This window comes from Pristiophorus japonicus, chromosome 10, assembly GCF_044704955.1.
Source record: "Pristiophorus japonicus isolate sPriJap1 chromosome 10, sPriJap1.hap1, whole genome shotgun sequence".
Lineage (NCBI taxonomy): Eukaryota > Metazoa > Chordata > Chondrichthyes > Pristiophoridae > Pristiophorus > Pristiophorus japonicus.
Window position 1 is genome coordinate 26,289,668 of NC_091986.1, and position 20,273 is coordinate 26,309,940.

Consider the following 20,273-nt stretch of genomic DNA (forward strand, 5'->3'; position numbering starts at 1 on the left):
ACAAAGATTATTTCTGATGTGCATTCTTGGGAAGCAAAACTCAGTGACAGGAGTGGCATTTCAGTAACTTAGTCCCAACGTTAATAGTTATGGAGGCAAACATGTCAGCTATTCTATGCACAAATAGAATCTGCTTGTGGTGGTGTCCTAAATCTCCTCCTTTGCCTCACTGCCAATTTTTTTTGATTGCGGCTCTATGAAGCACCTTGGGCATTTTTTTCCTGTTATAGGTGCTATATAAATGCAAGCAATTGTTGTTGGTCGAGAGGAGAGTTTTTGACCGTGGCACCAGGATAACTTGCTGCACTTCTTTGAATGGAGCCAACTGAGCCATGGGGATAGACGGTGCCTCGATTTAACATCTCAGCTGCATTGCACGGTGTGTTCAATTTGCTGATCCAAACACTGGATCCCACGAGCACACAAGCCACTTTAAATATAAATCATACACAGTTTGACCTGCTAACACCAGTCTGATAAAGCACTACATGAAAGAAATGCTACTCTACTGAACCAATCAATGTATTTGCATGAGAAAAATATTAAGCTAACGAGCTACAGGGTCAATGGCCTCCCTTTTTCGCACTTTCCATTGCAACCCAAACAGCTGGATAAACCTGTTCAGTTCCATTCACTGGTGGTTGTCAAAGCATGTTATGCAACTTGAAAACACCTGCAACACACCATGTTCAAAAACAAGGCTTCAATCTTTTTACATCAAGGGAAAGATTTTACAAGTTACATCGAAAACATTACAGATGGAAAAAGATAAGCTTGTGTCTTATGTTTCGGACATGAGAATACTAAAAATGAAATTTGGAGAAGGGGAAGAAAGCAATATTTTTGATCAAATCATCTATTTATAGAAAAAAGTATTGGCCTCAGGAAATTATGAAAAACTATTAAAAATAAAATAGTTTTCCTACCCAGCTGATTTCTCCCTCTGGTTGGCCATTCCAGAGATGTCACCGACAGTGATATTCAAACACCAGAGTAAATTCAACAACAACAACTTGTATTTATTTAGCACCTTTAACGTAGTAAAATGTTCCAAAGTGCTTCACAGGGGTGTTTACAAGTCAAAAAAAATTAATTTGATACCGAACCAGATTAGAGGAAATTACAGCAGGTGATCAAAATCTTGGTCAAAGAGGTAGGTTTTAAGGAGCTTCTTGAAGGAGGAAAGAGAGGTAAAGAGGCGGAGAGGTTTAGGGAGGGAGTTTCAGAGCTTAGGACCTTGGCAGCTGATTCATAATAAATAGCTGGGTAGCCAAGGGGGGAAATAATTCAAGCTGGCCTGAGCCACCCAATCCCAGGAAAGCACGCTATAGCCTGGAATACAGACTTCCTAGACCAGAAAATTATGCTCCGCACAGTGCGCTGGATCTACAGCCACTCTCAAGCTGGTCCAGGGTAGACCCTCTTCCACCAGTCGTGATGCAATTGATGCTTTCATCTGTGACATCACTGAAACAGCCTCATAGGGAGGGAAACGCAAATTGAGAATCTTCATCCCAATGAGAAAATTGCTATTTTTTTACGGAGGAGCGGGGGGGGGTGGGGCGGGGGAATAACACAGTGAACAGAATTTCCCTGGGTTAATATGTTCTTCTGTAAAAGGTGGTGGAGGGCAAGGGGAAATGAAACATACATGAAACAAAAAAGTCTGCCCCAGACTTTTCTTCCCCTTCAATTTATACAACCACAGTGAAAAACAAGTGTTTATATCTGAAATACAGTCTAATTAAAGACCATCTAGCAGAAAAATATCTGATGCAGAAATTCAAAGAATTTAATACTTGTATGTGCAAATCTAGATTGTAACAACTCCCCTGTCAAATTTCCAAATCTGTGTAAAGCCTGTATCATTAAAAGATGTGTTAGGTAATATTTCTCTCCCATAAACAAAATATATAATCATCTTCAAAATTACTGCTATGCTGTCACTTTAACTAAGAACACAAGCTTCATAGGTAAACCATATTCTGCAATTTGACAATTCAAGGAGCAGTTTATCTATCATCTGGTGGGACGGATTGATGGTAGAATGAAGGTATAAGCAGATAAACTAGTCTAGCAAACATATTACACACACACACACACACACACACGCATTTGAAAAATGTCATAGAATTGAAAGCAGGGACTATTGTATCAAGTTGATTGCTGCTTTTATATAGTGATGGGCGCACACTGTTTGCTGCCCGCACTTGGGTCTCCTGCAGCCAGCAGGAACTGAAAAGGTATCTTTGCTGGATTTTTATTAAGATCAGATCATTTTTCCCTTTATAAAAAAATGAAAACGCCTGCAGCAAGCCTTCGCGAACCAGCCAAGTTTACTTTGGGGCTGCTGTCGACTACACAAGGTCAGCACATCGGGAGCCAGCAACACCAGATCGCACGCAACGTCAAAAAGCTGCTCGTCACTCCATCACTAGTTACACAAACACTTTTGAAAATAGTCGGGGCTACACAGTGTGCTGACCGAGGGCCGTATGGCTCTTTGTCAGAAAAACGCGGACACGATGGGCTGAAATGGCCTCCTTCTGCGCTGTAAATTTCTATATTTCTATTGTCCATTATATACTTATAGCATAATGCACAACAGTCAATAGTAACAGAAATTGAAAAAATAATGCAAGTACTAAACAAGGCAAGCAGATGCAAGTGCCAATGTAAGCCTGCTACGATAAAAAGCATTTGTGTAACGTATATATAAATTCCCTGCAGAGAGAGAGAGAGAGAGAGAGTCTCCCCAAACTTGCTACATGCAATACCATATTACAGAATTTAAAAAAACTTCATGTTCAGTACAAGCACCTTAGGAAAACTATCAAGCTGTATTTGATTTTGGTTGTAAATCTGCATTACCACGAGTGTTAACTGTCCACAAAAAAACCCTTGCATTTAACAAGTTAAATATCTCATTCTCAAATTGAGGAGTTTTTAAAGAAGCATAAAAGCCTGTTTTAATGTTGCATGATCATAAGGCAGAAAGAATTTGAAGTTCAATTTCCCTCCTCCCGCCTCCACTTTATTCACTAAATCTAAATGGCATTTGATTCAGATGCAACTGTACCACATCAAGCACCACGTTACCTCACAGAACGTTTTTGTGACTGAGACGATTTCAAATCATTCTGAGCTTCATCGACATAACCCACAGCAGATCTTTCTTTCACTCAAATCTTTCAATTACTGCCACACAGGACACGTTTTGAAAAGACTGGTTACACAGTTCCACCAACTGTACTTCTTTCTTCTCTCCCATTTCTCACAAAGAAACCATTGTACATTTATTTAAAAGTACAAATGCCAGTGCACGTAATCAAAATATATTACCAGCTCAGGTCACAAAAGAGCTCGTACACATTGTGAACATTCAGCAGTCTTTGCCAGCCCCAGACTACCGAACCCATCAGTTCATTAAATACAAAGCAGTACTTACTTGACAGTGACACGGCTGGATAAATCCTGTAGATCTCCTGGGTGAAACAGCTGTGCTTCTTTCAAACCAAGTCTCTGACAGCCCTTCAGGAAAACATTAATGTTGTCCTGAAAAAAACGAAGTGAATTACCTGCTTAGTTACACACGAAACAAGGAAACCTAACTCAGTCTAAAGTCCTTTACTCTGAAGTCCAGTGCTAGTATAAAGGCAATGGGGAGAGAGAGAAAGATATCAATCCTCTAATGAATCAGCACTGGCAATCTAAGGATGTGGGCTGGCCATGGGACTGATAGGCACTTGTCTATTACCTGTTATAGTATGACTGCACAGCATGTGGGCAGCAACCATTCCTGACGTCTGTATTACATAAACATTCCACCCTTCTTTTAGTCTCTCATGACACATCGGATTACATCTAGTGTCGATTTAAAAAAAATAGCTCTTGTTGTGAACACTCACCCACCCAGAAACTGCCTGCAGTCTCGTAAGAAAGGCAGGACGGAATAATAATTCCTCCTAGTTGTCGCTATTACAGTACTCTTTCAAATACACCTGGAATCTCGGTTTGGTGGCAAAGGGTAACCCTCTTGTACAGAGCGCAGCAGTTAATGTAACATACAGTGCGTTACAAACTATTTAAACAAGGCGTGGTATCAGGCAGCATTCACTGCACCTGCTCGCCAGCAATTGTTAAAGAAGCCTTATTGCAGGAAGCAAAAACAAATTCAGGTCTTTAGAAGGTGCTGTAAAATCACATGCTCAAACCGTAATATTGATCTTGTGTTAGGACAGAGCACACAAGAACAGATATCTGTGTCTTCGTGCATGTGGACTTTGAAACAGAAGAAAAGTATGCAAAGAACAATCCGATTACAAATACCTTTTCAGTTATTTGCAAGTTGAAGATCAGTTGCTAACCCTCGCTATTCTAAACCACAAAGCAGAGTGCTTTCATGCAAACAGTATGTCGATATCTAACTCTTTCAGTGTCATCACACTCAATTCTTTTTAACATTGTGGAGATGTTTCTACTTCGAAGAATCTAAAGTAAATTAAGTAAAACATTCAACTATTTGTTCAAAATACATCTGGGCATGTCACGGCATGCTTTCATATACTTTTGTTCATCATTCAGTTGGAGCAGTCCGTCACATAGATGCAACACAGCACAACCTTTGTACAAGTATTGCAACAAAAGCCACATGCTGAAATAGACCAGTCACGAGCTTATTTTGATCTTATTTTTAAAACCTTGAGTGACACCACGAAATAAGGTATAAAACAGGCCTGTCTTCATTTTTGAAAAATCAACAGCAACCATTTGTTTGCTCAGCAAACATCACCGATGTGCCAAAAATTTCTGCTTCCTGCAAACAGGATAAGCTGCTTCCTATTGGTAGATCATCATTATTATTAATAAATACGATAAAATATAAGTGATTTCTTCTATATATATATATATTTAAAAAAAAGAGAATTAAATTACTTTTTTTTTTACAAATTCTCTCTCTCCCTGTACCAGCCCATGTGTAAAGATGAAATCGAATAGCACTAAACTGCAAAGATCCTAGTTACACAATCAGTGTCTTTAACCTGAAAATGTTACCATTCAGAAAAACATTTAAAAAGTCTTGACTGTCTGGGGAGAGTGCAGTGAGGAGAGGGGAAAGAGGGCAGGGCGAGTGGGTGCAGGAGGGAGCGTGAGCGGGATGGGTACAGGGGGAGGGGCCAAGCAAGCGAGGGAGATTTCTCTTTTTAGCAAATTCTTTCAATTACTGCAGCATCAACAAAGAATACACAAGACCATAAAGGCTATTGCTTATGCAGTTTTTTGTTAAAAAAAATAAACCGTGTCAATTGGCTAAATTGGTCAAATCAAATCGCACAGGGTAGCCTTGAGGAGGAATTCATAGAATGCATACAGAATTGTTTCTTAGAACAGTATGTTACAGAACCTACAAGGGAGCAAGCTATCTTAGATCTGGTCCTATGTAATTAGACAGGAATAATAAACGATCTCCTAGTAAAAGATCCTCTCGGAATGAGTGATCACAGTATGGTTGAATTTGTAATACAGATTGAGGGGGAGGAAGTAGTGTCTCAAACGAGCATACTATGCTTAAACAAAGGGGACTACAGTGGGATGAGGGCAGAGTTGGCTAAAGTAGACTGGGAACACAGACTAAACGGTGGCACAATTGAGGAACAGTGAAGGACTTTTAAGGAGCTCTTTCATAGTGCTCAACAAAAATATATTCCAGTGAAAAAGGGCGGTAAGAGAAGGGATAACCAGCCATGGATAACCAAGGAAATAAAGGAGAGTATCAAATTAAAAACCAATGCATATAAAGTGGCCAAGGTTAGTGGGAAACTAGAAGATTGGGAAAATTTTAAACGACAGCAAAGAATGACGAAGAAAGTAATAAAGAAAGAAAAGATAGATTACGAAAGTAAACTTGCAAAAAACATAAAAACAGATAGTAAAAGCTTTGACCGATATATAAAACGGAAAAGAGTGACTAAAGTAAATGTTGGTCCCTTAGAAAATGAGAAGGGGGATTTAATAATGGGAAATATGGAAATGGCTGAGACCTTAAACAATTATTTTGCTTCGGTCTTCACAGTGGAAGACACAAAAACCATACCAAAAATTGCTGCTCACAGAAATGTGGGAAGGGAGGACCTTGAGACAATCACTATCACTAGTGGGGTAGCTGGACAAGCTAATGGATCTCAAGGTAGACAAGTCCCCTGGTCCTGATGAAAGGCGGAAGTTATAGCAGATGCATTCGTTATAATCTACCAAAATTCTCTGGACTCTGGGAAGGTACCATCGGATTGGAAAGCAGCTAATGTAACGCCTCTGTTTAAAAAAGGGGGCAGACAAAAGGCAGGTAACTATAGGCCGGTTAGTTTAACATCTGTAGCGGGGAAAATGCTTGAAACTATCATTAAGGAAGAAATAGCGGGACATCTAGATAGGAATAGTGCAATCAAGCAGACGCAACATGGATTCATGAAGGGGAAATCATGTTTAACTAATTTACTGGAATTCTTTGAGGATATAACGAGCATGGTGGATAGAGGTGTACCGATGGATGTGGTGTATTTAGATTTCCAAAAAGCATTCGATAAGGTGCCACACAAAAGTTTACTGCAGAAGATAAAGGTACGCGAAGTCAGAGGAAATATATTAGCATGGGTAGAGAATTGGTTGGCTAACAGAAAGCAGAGAGTCGGGATAAATGGGTCCTTTTCGGGTTGGAAATCGGTGGTTAGTGGTGTGCCACAGGGATCAGTACTGGGACCACAACTGTTTACAATATACATAGATGACCTGGAAGAGGGGACAGAGTGTAGTGTAACAAAATTTGCAGATGACACAAAGATTAGTGGGAAAGCGGGTTGTGTAGATGACACAGAGAGGCTGCAAAGAGATTTAGATAGGTTAAGCGAATGGGCTAAGGTTTGGCAGATGGAATACAATGTCGGAAAATGTGAGGACATCCACCTTGGAAAAAAAAACAGTAAAAGGGAATATTATTTGAATGGGGAGAAATTACAACATGCTGCAGTGCAGAGGGACCTGGGGGTCCTTGTGCATGAATCCCAAAAAGTTAGTTTGCAGGTGCAGCATGTAATCAGGAAGGCGAATGGAATGTTGGCCTTCATTGCGAGAGGGATGGAGTACAAAAGCAGGGAGGTCCTGCTGCAACTGTACAGGGTATTGGTGAGGCCGCACCTGGAGTATTGTATGCAGTTTTGGTCACCTTACTTAAGGAAGGATATACTAGCTTTGGAGGGGGTACAGAGACGATTCACTAGGCTGATTCCGGAGATGAGGGGGTTACCTTATGATGATAGATTGAGTAGACTGGGTCTTTACTCGTTGGAGTTCAGAAGGATGAGGGGGGATCTTATAAAAACATTTAAAATAATGAAAGGGAGAGACAAGATAGAAGCAGAGAGGTTGTTTCCACTGGTCGGGGAGATTAGAACTAGGGGGCACAGCCTCAAAATACGGGGGAGCCAATTTAAAACCGAGTTAAGAAGGAATTTCTTCTCCCAGAGGGTTGTGAATCTGTGGAATTCTCTGCCAGGGAAGCAGTTGAGGCTAGCTCATTGAATGTATTCAAATCACAGATAGATAGATTTTTAACCAATAAGGGAATTAAGGGTTATGGGGAGCGAGCGGGTAAGTGGAGCTGAGTCCACGGCCAGATCAGCCATGATCTTGTTGAGTGGCGGAGCAGGCTCGAGGGGCTAGATGGCCAACTCCTGTTCCTAATTCTTATGTTCTTATGTTAAACACACATATGTATACTATAGACAAACACAATTGTATATCCAATTGCCGATTCTTCGCCCATCTTTAACAACGCTATCCCAAAGCAAGTCATCAGTATTAGTCAACCAAATAATGAGTGGGAGAACAGAAACTGCACGCCTGAAACAGAAGTGAAATTGCACATGCATAAAAATGTCAGTGTGTCAGACACCTGAGTTTTCAATTGGGTGTGTCATCCTGATGCATCCTTTGCTTTTCTGCAATTTTGAGAAACACGTCAAACATTTTTTTTATAGGCTTGCCTCAGATCCTCCCTGACCGAGTTGATTTTTGACCAGGGGAGTGGGTCCACGAATGTCAGCTTTTCTCCGGTACCTTGCGCTAGTACCTTACCATAATCATGCGTAAAAGGTGACAGCGAGCTACTCAACATCGCAGCCTGGCCTAACCCAGTCTACCTGACATCACTGAAGGACATTAAACAACCAGTAGTGGGAAGGAAATAGATGAGCAAATTTTCAGGCAAATGGCAGCAAGACTTAGGATCTTTACAGTAGTGGTAATGGGGGACTTCAATTATCCTAATATAGACTGGGGAAATAACAATGTAAAGGGAAAATAGAGGGAGGAATTCTCGAAATGTGTACAAGAGAACTTTCTTGATCAGTATCATTCCAGCCCAATGAGGAAGGAAGCAGTGCTGGATCTAATCCTGGGGAATATGGGGCCCAAGTTTCGAGCCGCGCCTAGAATGACGCAGTCCCGACCTGGACACCCGTTTTTCGCGTCACAAAGTGCGCCTAAAAAAACCCTCCGTATTCTCCACCTCCCTGCAGGTCCTCTGGCCCTCGGCGCAGCGCAGCACACGCTGTAGGGGGCGGAGCCAGGTTCCTGCGCTGAAGACAGTGCCAGGACCTCTGCACATGCGCGCTACAGTGGGCACGCAAGTGCAGTAGCTCCAGGCGCCCGAAACTGTGTGGGAGGGGCCCGAAGCACGCAGCCCCTAGCCCTGGCCGAATGGCCTCACTGGAGTTGCGTGAATAAGGCTGCCTCCCACGCCCAGCTTCTGCTTCCTCCCGACCCGACTCGACTCCCGCTTCCCCCGCTCCCTGACCGGACCCGACACCCGCTCCCCCCCCCTCGGACCGGACCCGACACCCGCTCCCCCTCCCCCCCCCAGACTGGATCCGACCTGACCTCCCTCCCCCCGACCTGACCTCTCTCTCCCTCCCCCCGACCCGAACCGACCTCCCTCCCACCACCCCCCCGACCCGACCCAACGCCACCTACCTGTAAATCTGGTGCTGGGGACGGACCCTGCCCGAAGTCTCGGGCCCGGCCCGTTCAGCCTCCCTCCCCCTTCTCCTTCCCCCACAATCTCCTTTCCCCCCCCCCCAATCTCCTTCTCCCCCATCCCTCCCCCCTTCTCCCCCATCCCTCCCCCCTTCTCCCCTTCAGAAACACAGACACTGACAGACAGAGAATGAGAGATACACAGACAGACAGACAGACAAAGAGATAGAGACACTGACAGAGATACACTGGGGGGGGGGGGGGCATCCCAGCACGCTGTTGGAGGGCTCCCGGTGCTGCAGTCGGTAAGTAGAAAATGTTTTATTTATTGATTTTTTTTAAAAAAAAATTTCTTATTAATTTTTTTTGATTGATTTATTGGTTGATTTATTGATGTATTTATCATTTATTATTGACGATGGCTCTTTATTTGTAAAACTGAAGTGTTTAATGTTTGTAAACTTCCATTTAAACACCCCCCCCCCATTCCCTACGCCTGATTTGTAACCTACGCCTGATTTTCTAAAGTGTAGACAAGGTTTTTTCGAGCGTACAAAAATCTTCACCTACTCCATTCTAAGTTAGTTTGGAGTAAGTTTTCACTCACGAAACTTTGAAATCAGGCGTAAGTGGCCGGACACGCCCCCTTTTGAAAAAAAAATTCTGTTCCAAAGTGAAACTGTTCTAACTGACCAGAACTGGAGCAAACTAAATGACGAGAATTCCGATTTCTAAGATACTCCGTTCTACACCAGTTGCTCCTAAAAATCAGGAGCAAATCATGTGGAAACTTGGGGCCAAAGTGGGGCAAGTGGAGCATGTTACAGCGGGTGCGAATTTGGGAAACAATAATTATAATATTATTAGATTTATAGTAGTTATGGAAAAGGACAAGGAAAAATCAAATGTGAAAATACTCAACTGGAGGAAGGCCATTTTCAATGAGATGAAAAGGAATCTGGCCCAGGTGGATTGGAACCACAGATTGGCAGGTAAAACAGTAAATGAGCAATGGGAGGCCTTCAAAAAGGAAATAGTTTGAATACAGACTAGACAGCGAAGAGGATAGTAACAGACTTCAGGAAGACATAGACAGACTAGTGAAATGGAGAGTCACACGGCAGATGAAGTGTGAAGTCATTCATTTTGGTAAAAAGAATGAGAAGAAGTAACAAACAAAATGGTACAATTTTGAAGGGAGTGCAGGAATAGAGAGACCTAAAGGTATATGTACACAAGCCTTTGAAAATGGCAGGACAAGGTGAGAAGGCTGTTAATAAGGCATGTATTGTCCTTGATTTTATAATTAGAGGCACAGAGGTTAGGAAGCTAGGAAGCAAGGAAGTTAGGCTAAACCTATATAAAAGACTTGTTGGCCCCCAGTTTGAGTATTGTGGGCAATTCTGGGCACCAAACTCTGGGAAAGATGTCAAGTCCTTAAAGAGGACTTCAGTTACGTGGAGAGTCTAGAGAAACTGGGGTTGGGCTTCTGAGAACAGAGAAAGTTAAGGGGAGATTTGATAGAGTTATTCAGAATTATGTAGGGTTTTGATTGAGTAAATAAGGAGCAACTATTTCCAGTGGCAGAAGGGTCGGTAACTAGGACATAGATTTAAAAAGAGGAGGCATGAGGAAAAATAAGCTAACGCGGCGAGTTATGATGATCTGGAATGTACTGTCTGAAAGGGTGGTGGAAGCAGATTTAATAATAACTTGGGAAAAAAGGAGAATTGGATAAATACTTGAAGGGATAAAAATTGCAGGGCTATGGAGACAGAGCTGGGGAGTGGGACTAATGGTAGCTCTTTTAAAGAGCTGGAACAGGTATGACGGACCTAATGGCCTCCTTCTGTGCTGCGTTAATCTATGATTCTATAATTAGGCTGGAACCTAATGGTATCACCCTAGCCCGGCTCGTATCAGCTATTGCAACATAGATATGGGGTTTAAACCTCATTCATATGGCTATTGCTAAATGGATCAATTCACTATGCCAAGTATTATCTTGATCAATATGAAAAACTATATTTGAGGGTTGTCCTTTGAGGGGTGATCGAGTAGAGTAGAAACATAGAAAACAGGTGCAGGAGTAGGCCATTCGGCCCTTCGAGCCTGCACCACCATTCAATAAGATCATGGCTGATCAGTCCCTCAGTACCCCTGTCCTGCTTTCTCTCCATACCCCTTGATCCCTTTAGCCGTAAGGGCCATATCCAACTCCCTCTTGAATATATCCAACGAACTGGCATCAAGAACTCTCTGCCGAAGTCAATTCCACAGGTTAATAACTGAGTGAAGAAGTTTCTCCTTGTCTCGGTCCTAAATGGCTTACCCCTTATCCTTAGACAGTGTCCCCTGGTTCTGGACTCCTCCAACATCAGGAACATTCTTCCTGCATCTAACCTGCCCAGTCCCGACAGAATTTTAGAGGTTTCTATGAGATCCCCTCTCATTTTTCTAAACTCCAGTGAATACAGGCCCAGTCGATCCAGTCTCTCCTCATATGTCAGTCCTGCCATCCCGGGAATCAGTCTGGTGAACCTTCGCTGCACTCCCTCAATAGCAAGAATGCCCTTCCTCAGATTAGGAGACCAAAACTGAACACAATATTCCAGGTGAGGCCTCACCAAGGCCCTGTACAGCTGCAGCAAGACCTCCCTGCTCCTATACTCAAATCCCCTAGCTATGAAAGCCAACATGCCATTTGCCTTCTTCACTGCCTGCTGTACCTGCATGCCAACCTTCAATAACTAATGTACCATGACACCCAGGTCTCATTGCACCTCCCCTTTTCCTAATCTACCGCCATTCAGATAATATTCTGCCTTCATGTTTTTGCCACCAAAGTGGATAACCTCACATTTATCCACATTATACTGCATCTGCCATGCATTTGCCCACTCACCTAATCTGTCCAAGTCACCCTGCAGCATCTTAGCGTCCTCCTCACAGCTCACACCACCACCCAGATTAGTGTCATCTGCAAACTTGGAGATATTACTCTCAATTCCTTCATCTAAATCATTGATGTATATTGTAAATAGCTGGGGTCCCAGCACTGAGCCCTGTGGCACCCCACTAGTCACTGCCTGCCATTTGAAAAGGACCCGTTTATCCCGACTCTCTGCTTCCTGTCTGCCAACCAGTTCTCTATCCACGTCAATACATTACCCCCAATACCATGTGCTTTAATACTGCACACCAATCTCTTGTGTGGGACCTTGTCAAAAGGCTTTTGACAGTCCAAATACACCACATTCACTGGTTCTCCCTTATCCACTCTACTAGTTACATCCTCAAAAAATTCTAGATTTGTCAAGCATGATTTCCCTTTCATAAATCCATGCTGACTTGGACCAATCCAGTCACTGCTTTCCAAATGCGCTGCTATTTTATCTTTAATAATTGATTCCAACATTTTCGCCACTACTGATGTCAGGCTAACCGGTCTATAATTCCCTGTTTTCTCTCTCCCTCCTTTTTTAAAAAGTGGGGTTACATTAGCTACCCTCCAGTCCATAGGAACTGATCCAGAGTCGATAGACTGTTAGAAAATGATCACCAATGTATCCACTATTTCTAGGGCCACTTCCTCAAGTACTTTGGGATGCAGACTATCAGGTCCTGGGGATTTATCGGCCTTCAATCCCATTAATTTCACTAACACAATTTCCTGACTAACAAGGATTTCCTTCAGTTCCTCCTTCTCACTGGACCCTCGGTCCCCTAGTATTTCCGGAACGTTATTTGTGTCTTCCTTCGTGAAAACAGAATCAAAGTATTTGTTCAATTGGTCTGCCATTTTTTTGTTCCCCATTATAAATTCACCTGATTCTGACTGCAAGGGACCTACGTTTGTCTTCACTAATCTCTTTCTCTTCACCTATCTATAGAAGCTTTTGCAGTCAGTTTTTATGTTCCCAGCAAGCTTCCTCTCGTACTCTATTTTCCCCCTGCTAATTAAACCCTTTGTCCTCCTCTGCTGAATTCTAAATTTCTCCCAATCCTCAGGTTTGCTGCTTTTTTTGGCCAATTTATATGCCTCTTCCTTGGATTTAACACTGTCCTTAATTTCCCTTGTTAGCCACGGTTGAGCCACCTTCCCCGTTTTATTTTTACTCCAGACAGGGATGTACAATTGTTGAAGTTCATCCATGTGATCTTTAAATGTCTGCCATTGCCTATCCACAGTCAACCCTTTAAGTATTATTCGCCAGTCTATTCTAGCCAATTCACGTCTCATACCATTGAAGTTACCTTTTCTTAAGTTCAGGACCCTAGTCTCTGAATTAACTGTGTCACTCTCCATCTTAAATGAAGAGTTCTACCAGATTATGGTCACTCTTCCCAAAGGGGCCTCGCACAACAAGATTGCTAATTAGCCCTTTCTTGTTACACATCACCCAGTCTAGGATGGCCAGCCCTCTAGTTGGTTCCTCGACATGTTGGTCCAGAAAACCATCCCTAATACACTCCAGGAAATCCTCCTCCACCGTACTGCTACCAGTTTGGTGAGCCCAATCTATATGTAGATTAAAGTCGCCCATGATAACTGCTGTACCTTTATTGCACGGGGCCTAAATTCTTTGGAGTTTCGAAGAATGAGAAGTGATATCATTGAAATGTATAACATTCTTAGAGGGCTCAACAGAGTAGATGCTGAGAGGCTGTTTCCCTGGCTGGAGAGTCTAGAACTAGACAGGATAGTCTCAGGATAAAGGATCGGCCATTTAGGATTGACATGAGGAGAAATTGCTTCATTCAGTTGTGAATCTTTGGAATTCTCTACCCCAGAGAGCTGTGGATGCTTAGTCATTAAGTACATTCACGTCGGAGAGCGATAGATTTTGGATATTAAGGGAATCAAGGGATATGGGGATAGGGCAGGAAAGTGGAGCTGAGGTTGAAGATCAGCCATGATCTTATTGAATGGCAGAGCAAGTTCGAGAGGCCACAAGGTCTTTACGTGCTTCTGTTTCTTTTGTTCTTATGAAAGCAAGACCCTGCCTAGTTTCTGGAGGTGTGGGGGGAGGGATAAGAAAATTAGACATTCTCTCCATCTGTCAGTCTGCCACACAGCAGATTTCAACTCAGTTGGAAACAAAAACCCCTCAGCATAAAGTTCTTACAGTAATCCTTTGAAAGTGAAAATTAGTCCCGCTAAACAAAGCAAAGAGAAATGAAAGCCTGTTGTACATACCAAGTTCGCTGGATTCCCTAATCTTCAGTTATTTTGATACAGTAGGCACTTTTTGATACAGTAGGCACTCAACAGGCTATAGTCACATGCTCAAATGTTTCTTGACGCTGTTACTTTTATTCACTATACGTTAAAGGTAAAGCAATCACGCAATTAACGGTGCAATTTACAGCTAGGGTGAATAATCTCTCAAATGCTTGTAGAGGTGAATCCAGCACAGATAATGCACTTCTTCTGCAACTGAATCAGACAACTTTGCCATAAAGGCATATAAACAAAATACATGCCACCAATCTATTTCATAGACGTATACAATGATACAGCACAGAAGGCACCCCCATTCGGCCCATCGTGCTTAAGCAGGCTCTTTGAAAGAGCTCTCTCATTAATCCCACTCTTCATAGCCCTGTTATTTTCCAATTCCCTTTTAAAGTTACTATTGAATCTGCTTCCACTATTCGTTCAGGCAGTGTATTGCAGATTATAACAACTTGCTGCGTAAATTTTGTTCTCTCATGTCGCCTGTTGTTTTTGGCCAATTACCTTAAATCTGTGTCCTCTGGTTCGACAATTCTGCCGTTGGAAACAGTTTGTCCTTATTTACTCTATCAGCATCCTTCATGATTCTTAACACCTCTATCAAATTTCCCCTTAACCTTCTCTGGCCTGAGGCGAATAACCCCAGTTTCTCTAATCTCACCATGTAACTGAAGTCTTTCATCCGTGGTACCATTCTAGTAAGTCTCCTCTGCACCCTAACCAAGGCCTTGCCATCCATCCCAAAGTGTGGTGCCTAGAACTGGACGCAATACTGCAGCTGGGGCCGAACAATTGTTTTATAAAGGTTTAGCATAACTTCTTTCTTATGTACTCTATGCATCTTCCAGTTATGATAGGTCACCGACCAGAAGCGTTAACTCTGTTTCTCTTGCCACAAATGGTACCTGACCGGTTCTGGCTTTATCTGTTCTTAAAAAAGATTTGTTTTGTTCTTTGAACTTTTGTTACGGACAACTTCTGCTGACTTAGGGAAAGTTGAGGAACCTCAAACGGGCCTTGCTCACTCTTGTTTTCAGATAAAATCTAAAACTTATTTACACCGATACACCACGAAGTAAAGCAACTCAAGAGCTTCTGCTCGAACACGAGACTCCCAAGCCAGAGGTTCATGTTTGATTTGGAAGATTAACAGTCTTGATTGCGGCTCTTCCCACACTGCTTACGCAAGTACAGTGGCCTAAGGGAGCCACTCAGGAGTTTAACCAAAAGCACCAAGGTGAGATGGATCCACCCTACTTGATGTTGAATCACTGATAAGATGTGAGAAAGCAGTAAACGGTGCTGGGAAGGGGAGGGGTGGGGTGACATGGAGAAAGAGCATAATAAAGACTGTTAAAATGTGAAAAACAAACGTCAACAGTTGAGCAAGTAGTTCTCAATCTGCTACAACAACAATCCTAAATTAGATGTCACTCAGTAAAGCTGTGCCTCAGTGACGCCCTTTTTATTTATCTAAGAAACGAGGCATTCATGAACGCACCCGAGGTCACCACCTTTAGTTAAACCTCTGAGGTCATCATTCTGGTTTGGCTATGGTCTTACCAGCCTGTTCAGTCACACGCTAGCATTCCAGACTGATGAGGAAGCATGTTGAGAAACAAAGGTGCGATTATAACACAGCAACCTTTCCTTTCTGCAACTATCTTAATCTCTGCTAATCACTTGAAATTTTAACACTGACCAGACACAAGAGGGTAGAGTTACCATTTTGGGCACAGTCAGAAATCCGGGCACAAATTGCGGCAGCTTTCAGAATTGAATTTTTTTTTGGCTCAAGTTTCCACTCAAACTCATTACCGAACGTAAAAGCTTCCATGAGCCCACGCAATCGAACAAACAGCGTTTTAGAACGCAATCGTTTATTTTTTTCTTGCATTTATTTTGAGTGGCGATGTGGTGCACTTTGATTAATACAGCTGAAAACGCATTTATCACAAAGATTGAGTATTTTTAAAATCAGTGTCAGTCCACCACCTGCAAGTAACCCGATTTTAAATAACTGAAAATTATTTTTAAAATCTATCCAGAATTATTTTCTACTGTCATTGGTGGACGGCAGTCAGTTTCTTAGTACATGAAATATTTTTTTAATATTTAATATTTTAAAAAGGTGTCTATTCGTGCCCTTGCGCCTAAAACCAGTTTAATTTTAAGAGCCCCCTCGATAGCCCTCAAGCGGCTGCGATTAATGGACACTCACCATGGTGACCAATTCGATCTGGAGAGGTGGCCAGTTGTGTCGGCGGTACAGCTTTCAGCGCAATGTTTTTTGTAAACCAGCGCAAAAGATCGCGGAAACTCAACTTGCGCTGAACGTAACTTGTGCTTGAAATTCCTTGTTCTTATGCACTGGTTTGGCCAAACTGGGGTAGATCCAGCACAGACTAGTGGAAGCTCAAGGCCAAGAACTCACAGCAATCTGTTCACGCTTCCAGCGCACCTTTCGGGATATTGAATGGAACATGCTCACAGGGATATCAAGTGCTTGGCAACACTAGCCAGGCGAATTATCATTCCAATTTCTTTTTGCTAGAATACTACAATAGTGAGGATCATAAAAGGAACAATGCTGAGAATTCAATAGCAATGATAAATTGCAGTTTGTTTCAGTTTAGTGCCGAACTTGATGCCCAGCATTCCAATACACCAGTTGGCAATCATGGCATTCTTGAAAATAAGCAGTCACCCTGGCTGATGGCCATAATCAATCAACAACAACAACTTGCATTTATATAGTGCCTTTAATGTAATAAAACATCCCAAGGCACTTCACAGGAGCATTATCAGGCAAAATTTGACAACGAGCCACATGAGGAGATATTAGGACAGATGTGGTGGGTTTTAAGTAGCATCTCAAAAGGAGGAGAGAGGTAGAGAGGAGGAGGGATTTAGTGAGGGAATTCCACGCTTGGGGCTCCAAGCAGCTGAAGGCACAGCCGCAAATGGTGGAGCAATTAAAATCAGGGATGCACTAGAGACCAGAATTGGAGGAGCGGAGCGATCTCGCAGGGTTGTAGGGCTGGAGGTGGTTACAGAGATCATAGCACACAATACAACAACAACAACTTGTATTTATACAGCGCCTTTAATGTAGTGAAATGTCCCAAGGCGCTTCACGGGAGTATTATGAGATAAAAAAATTTGACACCGAGCCACATAGTAGAAATTAGCGCAGGTGGCCAAAGGCTTGGTCAAAGAGGTATGTTTTGAAGAGCGTCTTGAAGGAAGAAAGAGAGGTAGAGAGGCGGAGAGGTTTAGGCAGGGAATTCCAGAGCTTGGGGCCTAGGAAACAGAAGGCACGGTCACCAATGGTTGAGCGATTATAATCAGGGATGCTCAAGAGGGCAGAATTAGAGGAGAGCAGACATCTCAGGCTGTTGTGGGGCTGGAGGAGATTACAAACATAGGGAGGGGCAAGGCCATGGAGGGATTTGAAAACAAGGATGAGAATTTTCAAATTGAGGCGTTGCTTAATCGAAAGCCAACGTAGGTCAGCGAGCACAGGGGTGATGGGTGAACGGGACTTGGTGAGCTATCACATGGGCAACCAAGTTTTGGATCACCTCTAGTTTGCATAGGGTAGAATGTGGGAGGCCAGCCAGGGGTGCATTGGAATAGTCTAGTTGAGAGGTAACAAAGGCATGGATGAGGGCTTCAGCCGTGGATGAGCTGAGGCAAGGGTGGAGACGGGCGATGTTACGGAAGAGGAAATAGACCATCTTAGTTATGCTGCGGATATGTGGTCGAAAGCTCATTGCAGGGTCAAATATGACACCAAAGTTGCGAACAGTCTGGTTCAGCCTCAGACAGAAGTTGGTGAGAGGGATGGAATCAGTAGCTAGGGAACGCAATTTGTGACGGGGACTGAAAACAATGGCTTCGGTCTTCCCAATATTCAATTGGAGAACATTTCTGCTCATCCAGAACTGGATGTTGGACAAACAGTCTGACAATTTGGTCGAGAGAAGTGGTAGTGAGGTAGAGCTGGGTGTCATCAGCGTACATGCGGATCTGACGCTGTGTTTTCAGATGATGTCGCCAAGGGACAACATGTAGATGAGAAATAGGAGGGGCCAAGGATAAATCCTTGGGGGACACCAGAGGTAACGACGGTGGGTGGGAAGAGAAGCCGTTGTAGGTGATCCTCTGGCTAAGATTAGATAGATAAGAATGGAACCAGGCAAGTGCAGTCCCACCCAGCTGGATGACGGTGGAGAGGTGTTGGAGAAAACATTTTCAGCTCGGAGGCGTTCATCTGAAGGAAGCCTCTGACTGGGATTTTCCCCCCCATTATATTGTACAGCAATACTTCCAATCTAGACATTTTATCAACATGTAATATAATGTGCAGAGACGAGTTAATCAGTTTTCCAAAGCTGATATTATGGAACCACAGATCTCAATGAATCTCCAAACAAAACACAAGTAAATACAGGTCATGCAAAATAAACTAGTGATTTAAACTAAACTGAATATAGAAATAGTACACATCAATTTTGGTCTTTTCATTAAAATAACCAGGATCCAGCTGCATTGCCCACAACAAACTGCAAGTGAAGCCAGATGAACATTTATTCCAATGTATCTGAATATAAACCAGGGACTTTTGGTCAATCACGTTTGATGGAAGCTTGTAAGCGGAACAAATAGTTAAACAAAACAGAGCAAAACCCCCATTTCTACCAAAATTGGAATCAGTATGAAATGTTTTGTTTACCAAGCATCTTAACAAAACAAGCATTGCTTTTCTCCACAAAGGGGTATAATAATCTGTGTGATGTATTGAGTCCATAATTGAATTTCCTTCCCCAGTGACCAGTGTGGACAGCACTGCTGCCATATGCAGCACTACCAGGCACAGCACAGCCAGCACACACACAGCATTACTGCCGCATGCAGCACCGATGCAATATGCAGAACTACCATATGTCGGGCATGCAGCACTGCCGTCATATACCAGCCCGACCGTACGCAGCACCGCTGCAATACATGCCACCATCAGCAGATCTGTGGTATTGAACTGAATGAGCAAGTGCAACACCTCTTTCTACACAGCAGAAAGATCTGATATATGGTAAGCTATTGTATGTAATGATGCCTGGAGCTGCTAATATTCACATTAGCTTCATCACTCATTTATGAAAACGGCATTGGTGAAAAGAAAAACTGTTTAGTACTGTACTCATTCTAAATTAAATCTGCAACCTTGGAAGCAACATTCTTGTGGCAAACAAATCAAATCTAAACAAATCAATGTTAAATAAAGCTATCCTTGTACCTGTTGTATAATTAAGAGAAAACTCATGTTATTCAATGAGGATTCCCTTCAACACTGATTTCTAAATTATACTAGACCAACTACACTTCAAATGAAAATAAATGTAACTAGATATGTTGACGTGCATACACACACACACATGCAATGCCAGTGGGAATACCCAGCTTATTCCACATGTACAGATGACCTTTATACCCCAACTCCTATCAGTCATTGATACTCCCTTCTTTCAGGCTACCCAGTTTACAATGCTATGTGCCACTATGTAGACTCCTTTTATGCTGCAATCATAAATCTGAAGGCGATACAACAGCTTAATCATCCAGTTTCAACAAAGACATTCCTCTTCCACAAAAGGTAGCGTATTTTTCTTCTTATCCAGGTGTAAGATGGAACACATCGGGGTCGAAATTGCCCTCCTCCTTAAGGTCCATTACCGCCTCTACGAGACGGTAATGGTGTGGATAGGCCTCACCGACCGGGGGGGGGGCGGGTGGATGGGCCGACCCGTCCTAAATTGCCCCCAAGCTGGGAGCAGCGGGAACAGGTTTTCGCGCTGCCCGTGTTGCCGCCCCGTCGGGTGCACGCCGACCCCCTTCCAACCGGCGGCAACCCCTTTCCGCCCCGCTGGAATAGATCGGCTGCCGATCGGTGCCACTGACTGCTTTCCCCTGCGGGAAGCTGCCAAGTTAATGCAAAGCTTGC

At 43.0% G+C, this 20,273-nt stretch overlaps 1 protein-coding gene across 3 annotated transcripts in view; it reads right to left on the reverse strand.

Annotated features, from left to right (window-relative positions):
• The window catches only part of LOC139274950 (LIM domain only protein 7-like), a 251,471-nt gene that overhangs the window by 124,926 nt on the left and 106,272 nt on the right, over positions 1-20,273 (reverse strand). The window contains exon 4 of one of the 3 annotated variants that reach the window (XM_070891719.1): positions 3,449-3,555. In XM_070891719.1, coding sequence (XP_070747820.1) covers positions 3,449-3,555 — 107 coding nt within the window. Of the gene's footprint in view, positions 1-3,448; positions 3,706-20,273 lie in introns of those variants that run through there. The other 2 variants (XM_070891714.1, XM_070891718.1) reach the window with 2 other exon arrangements.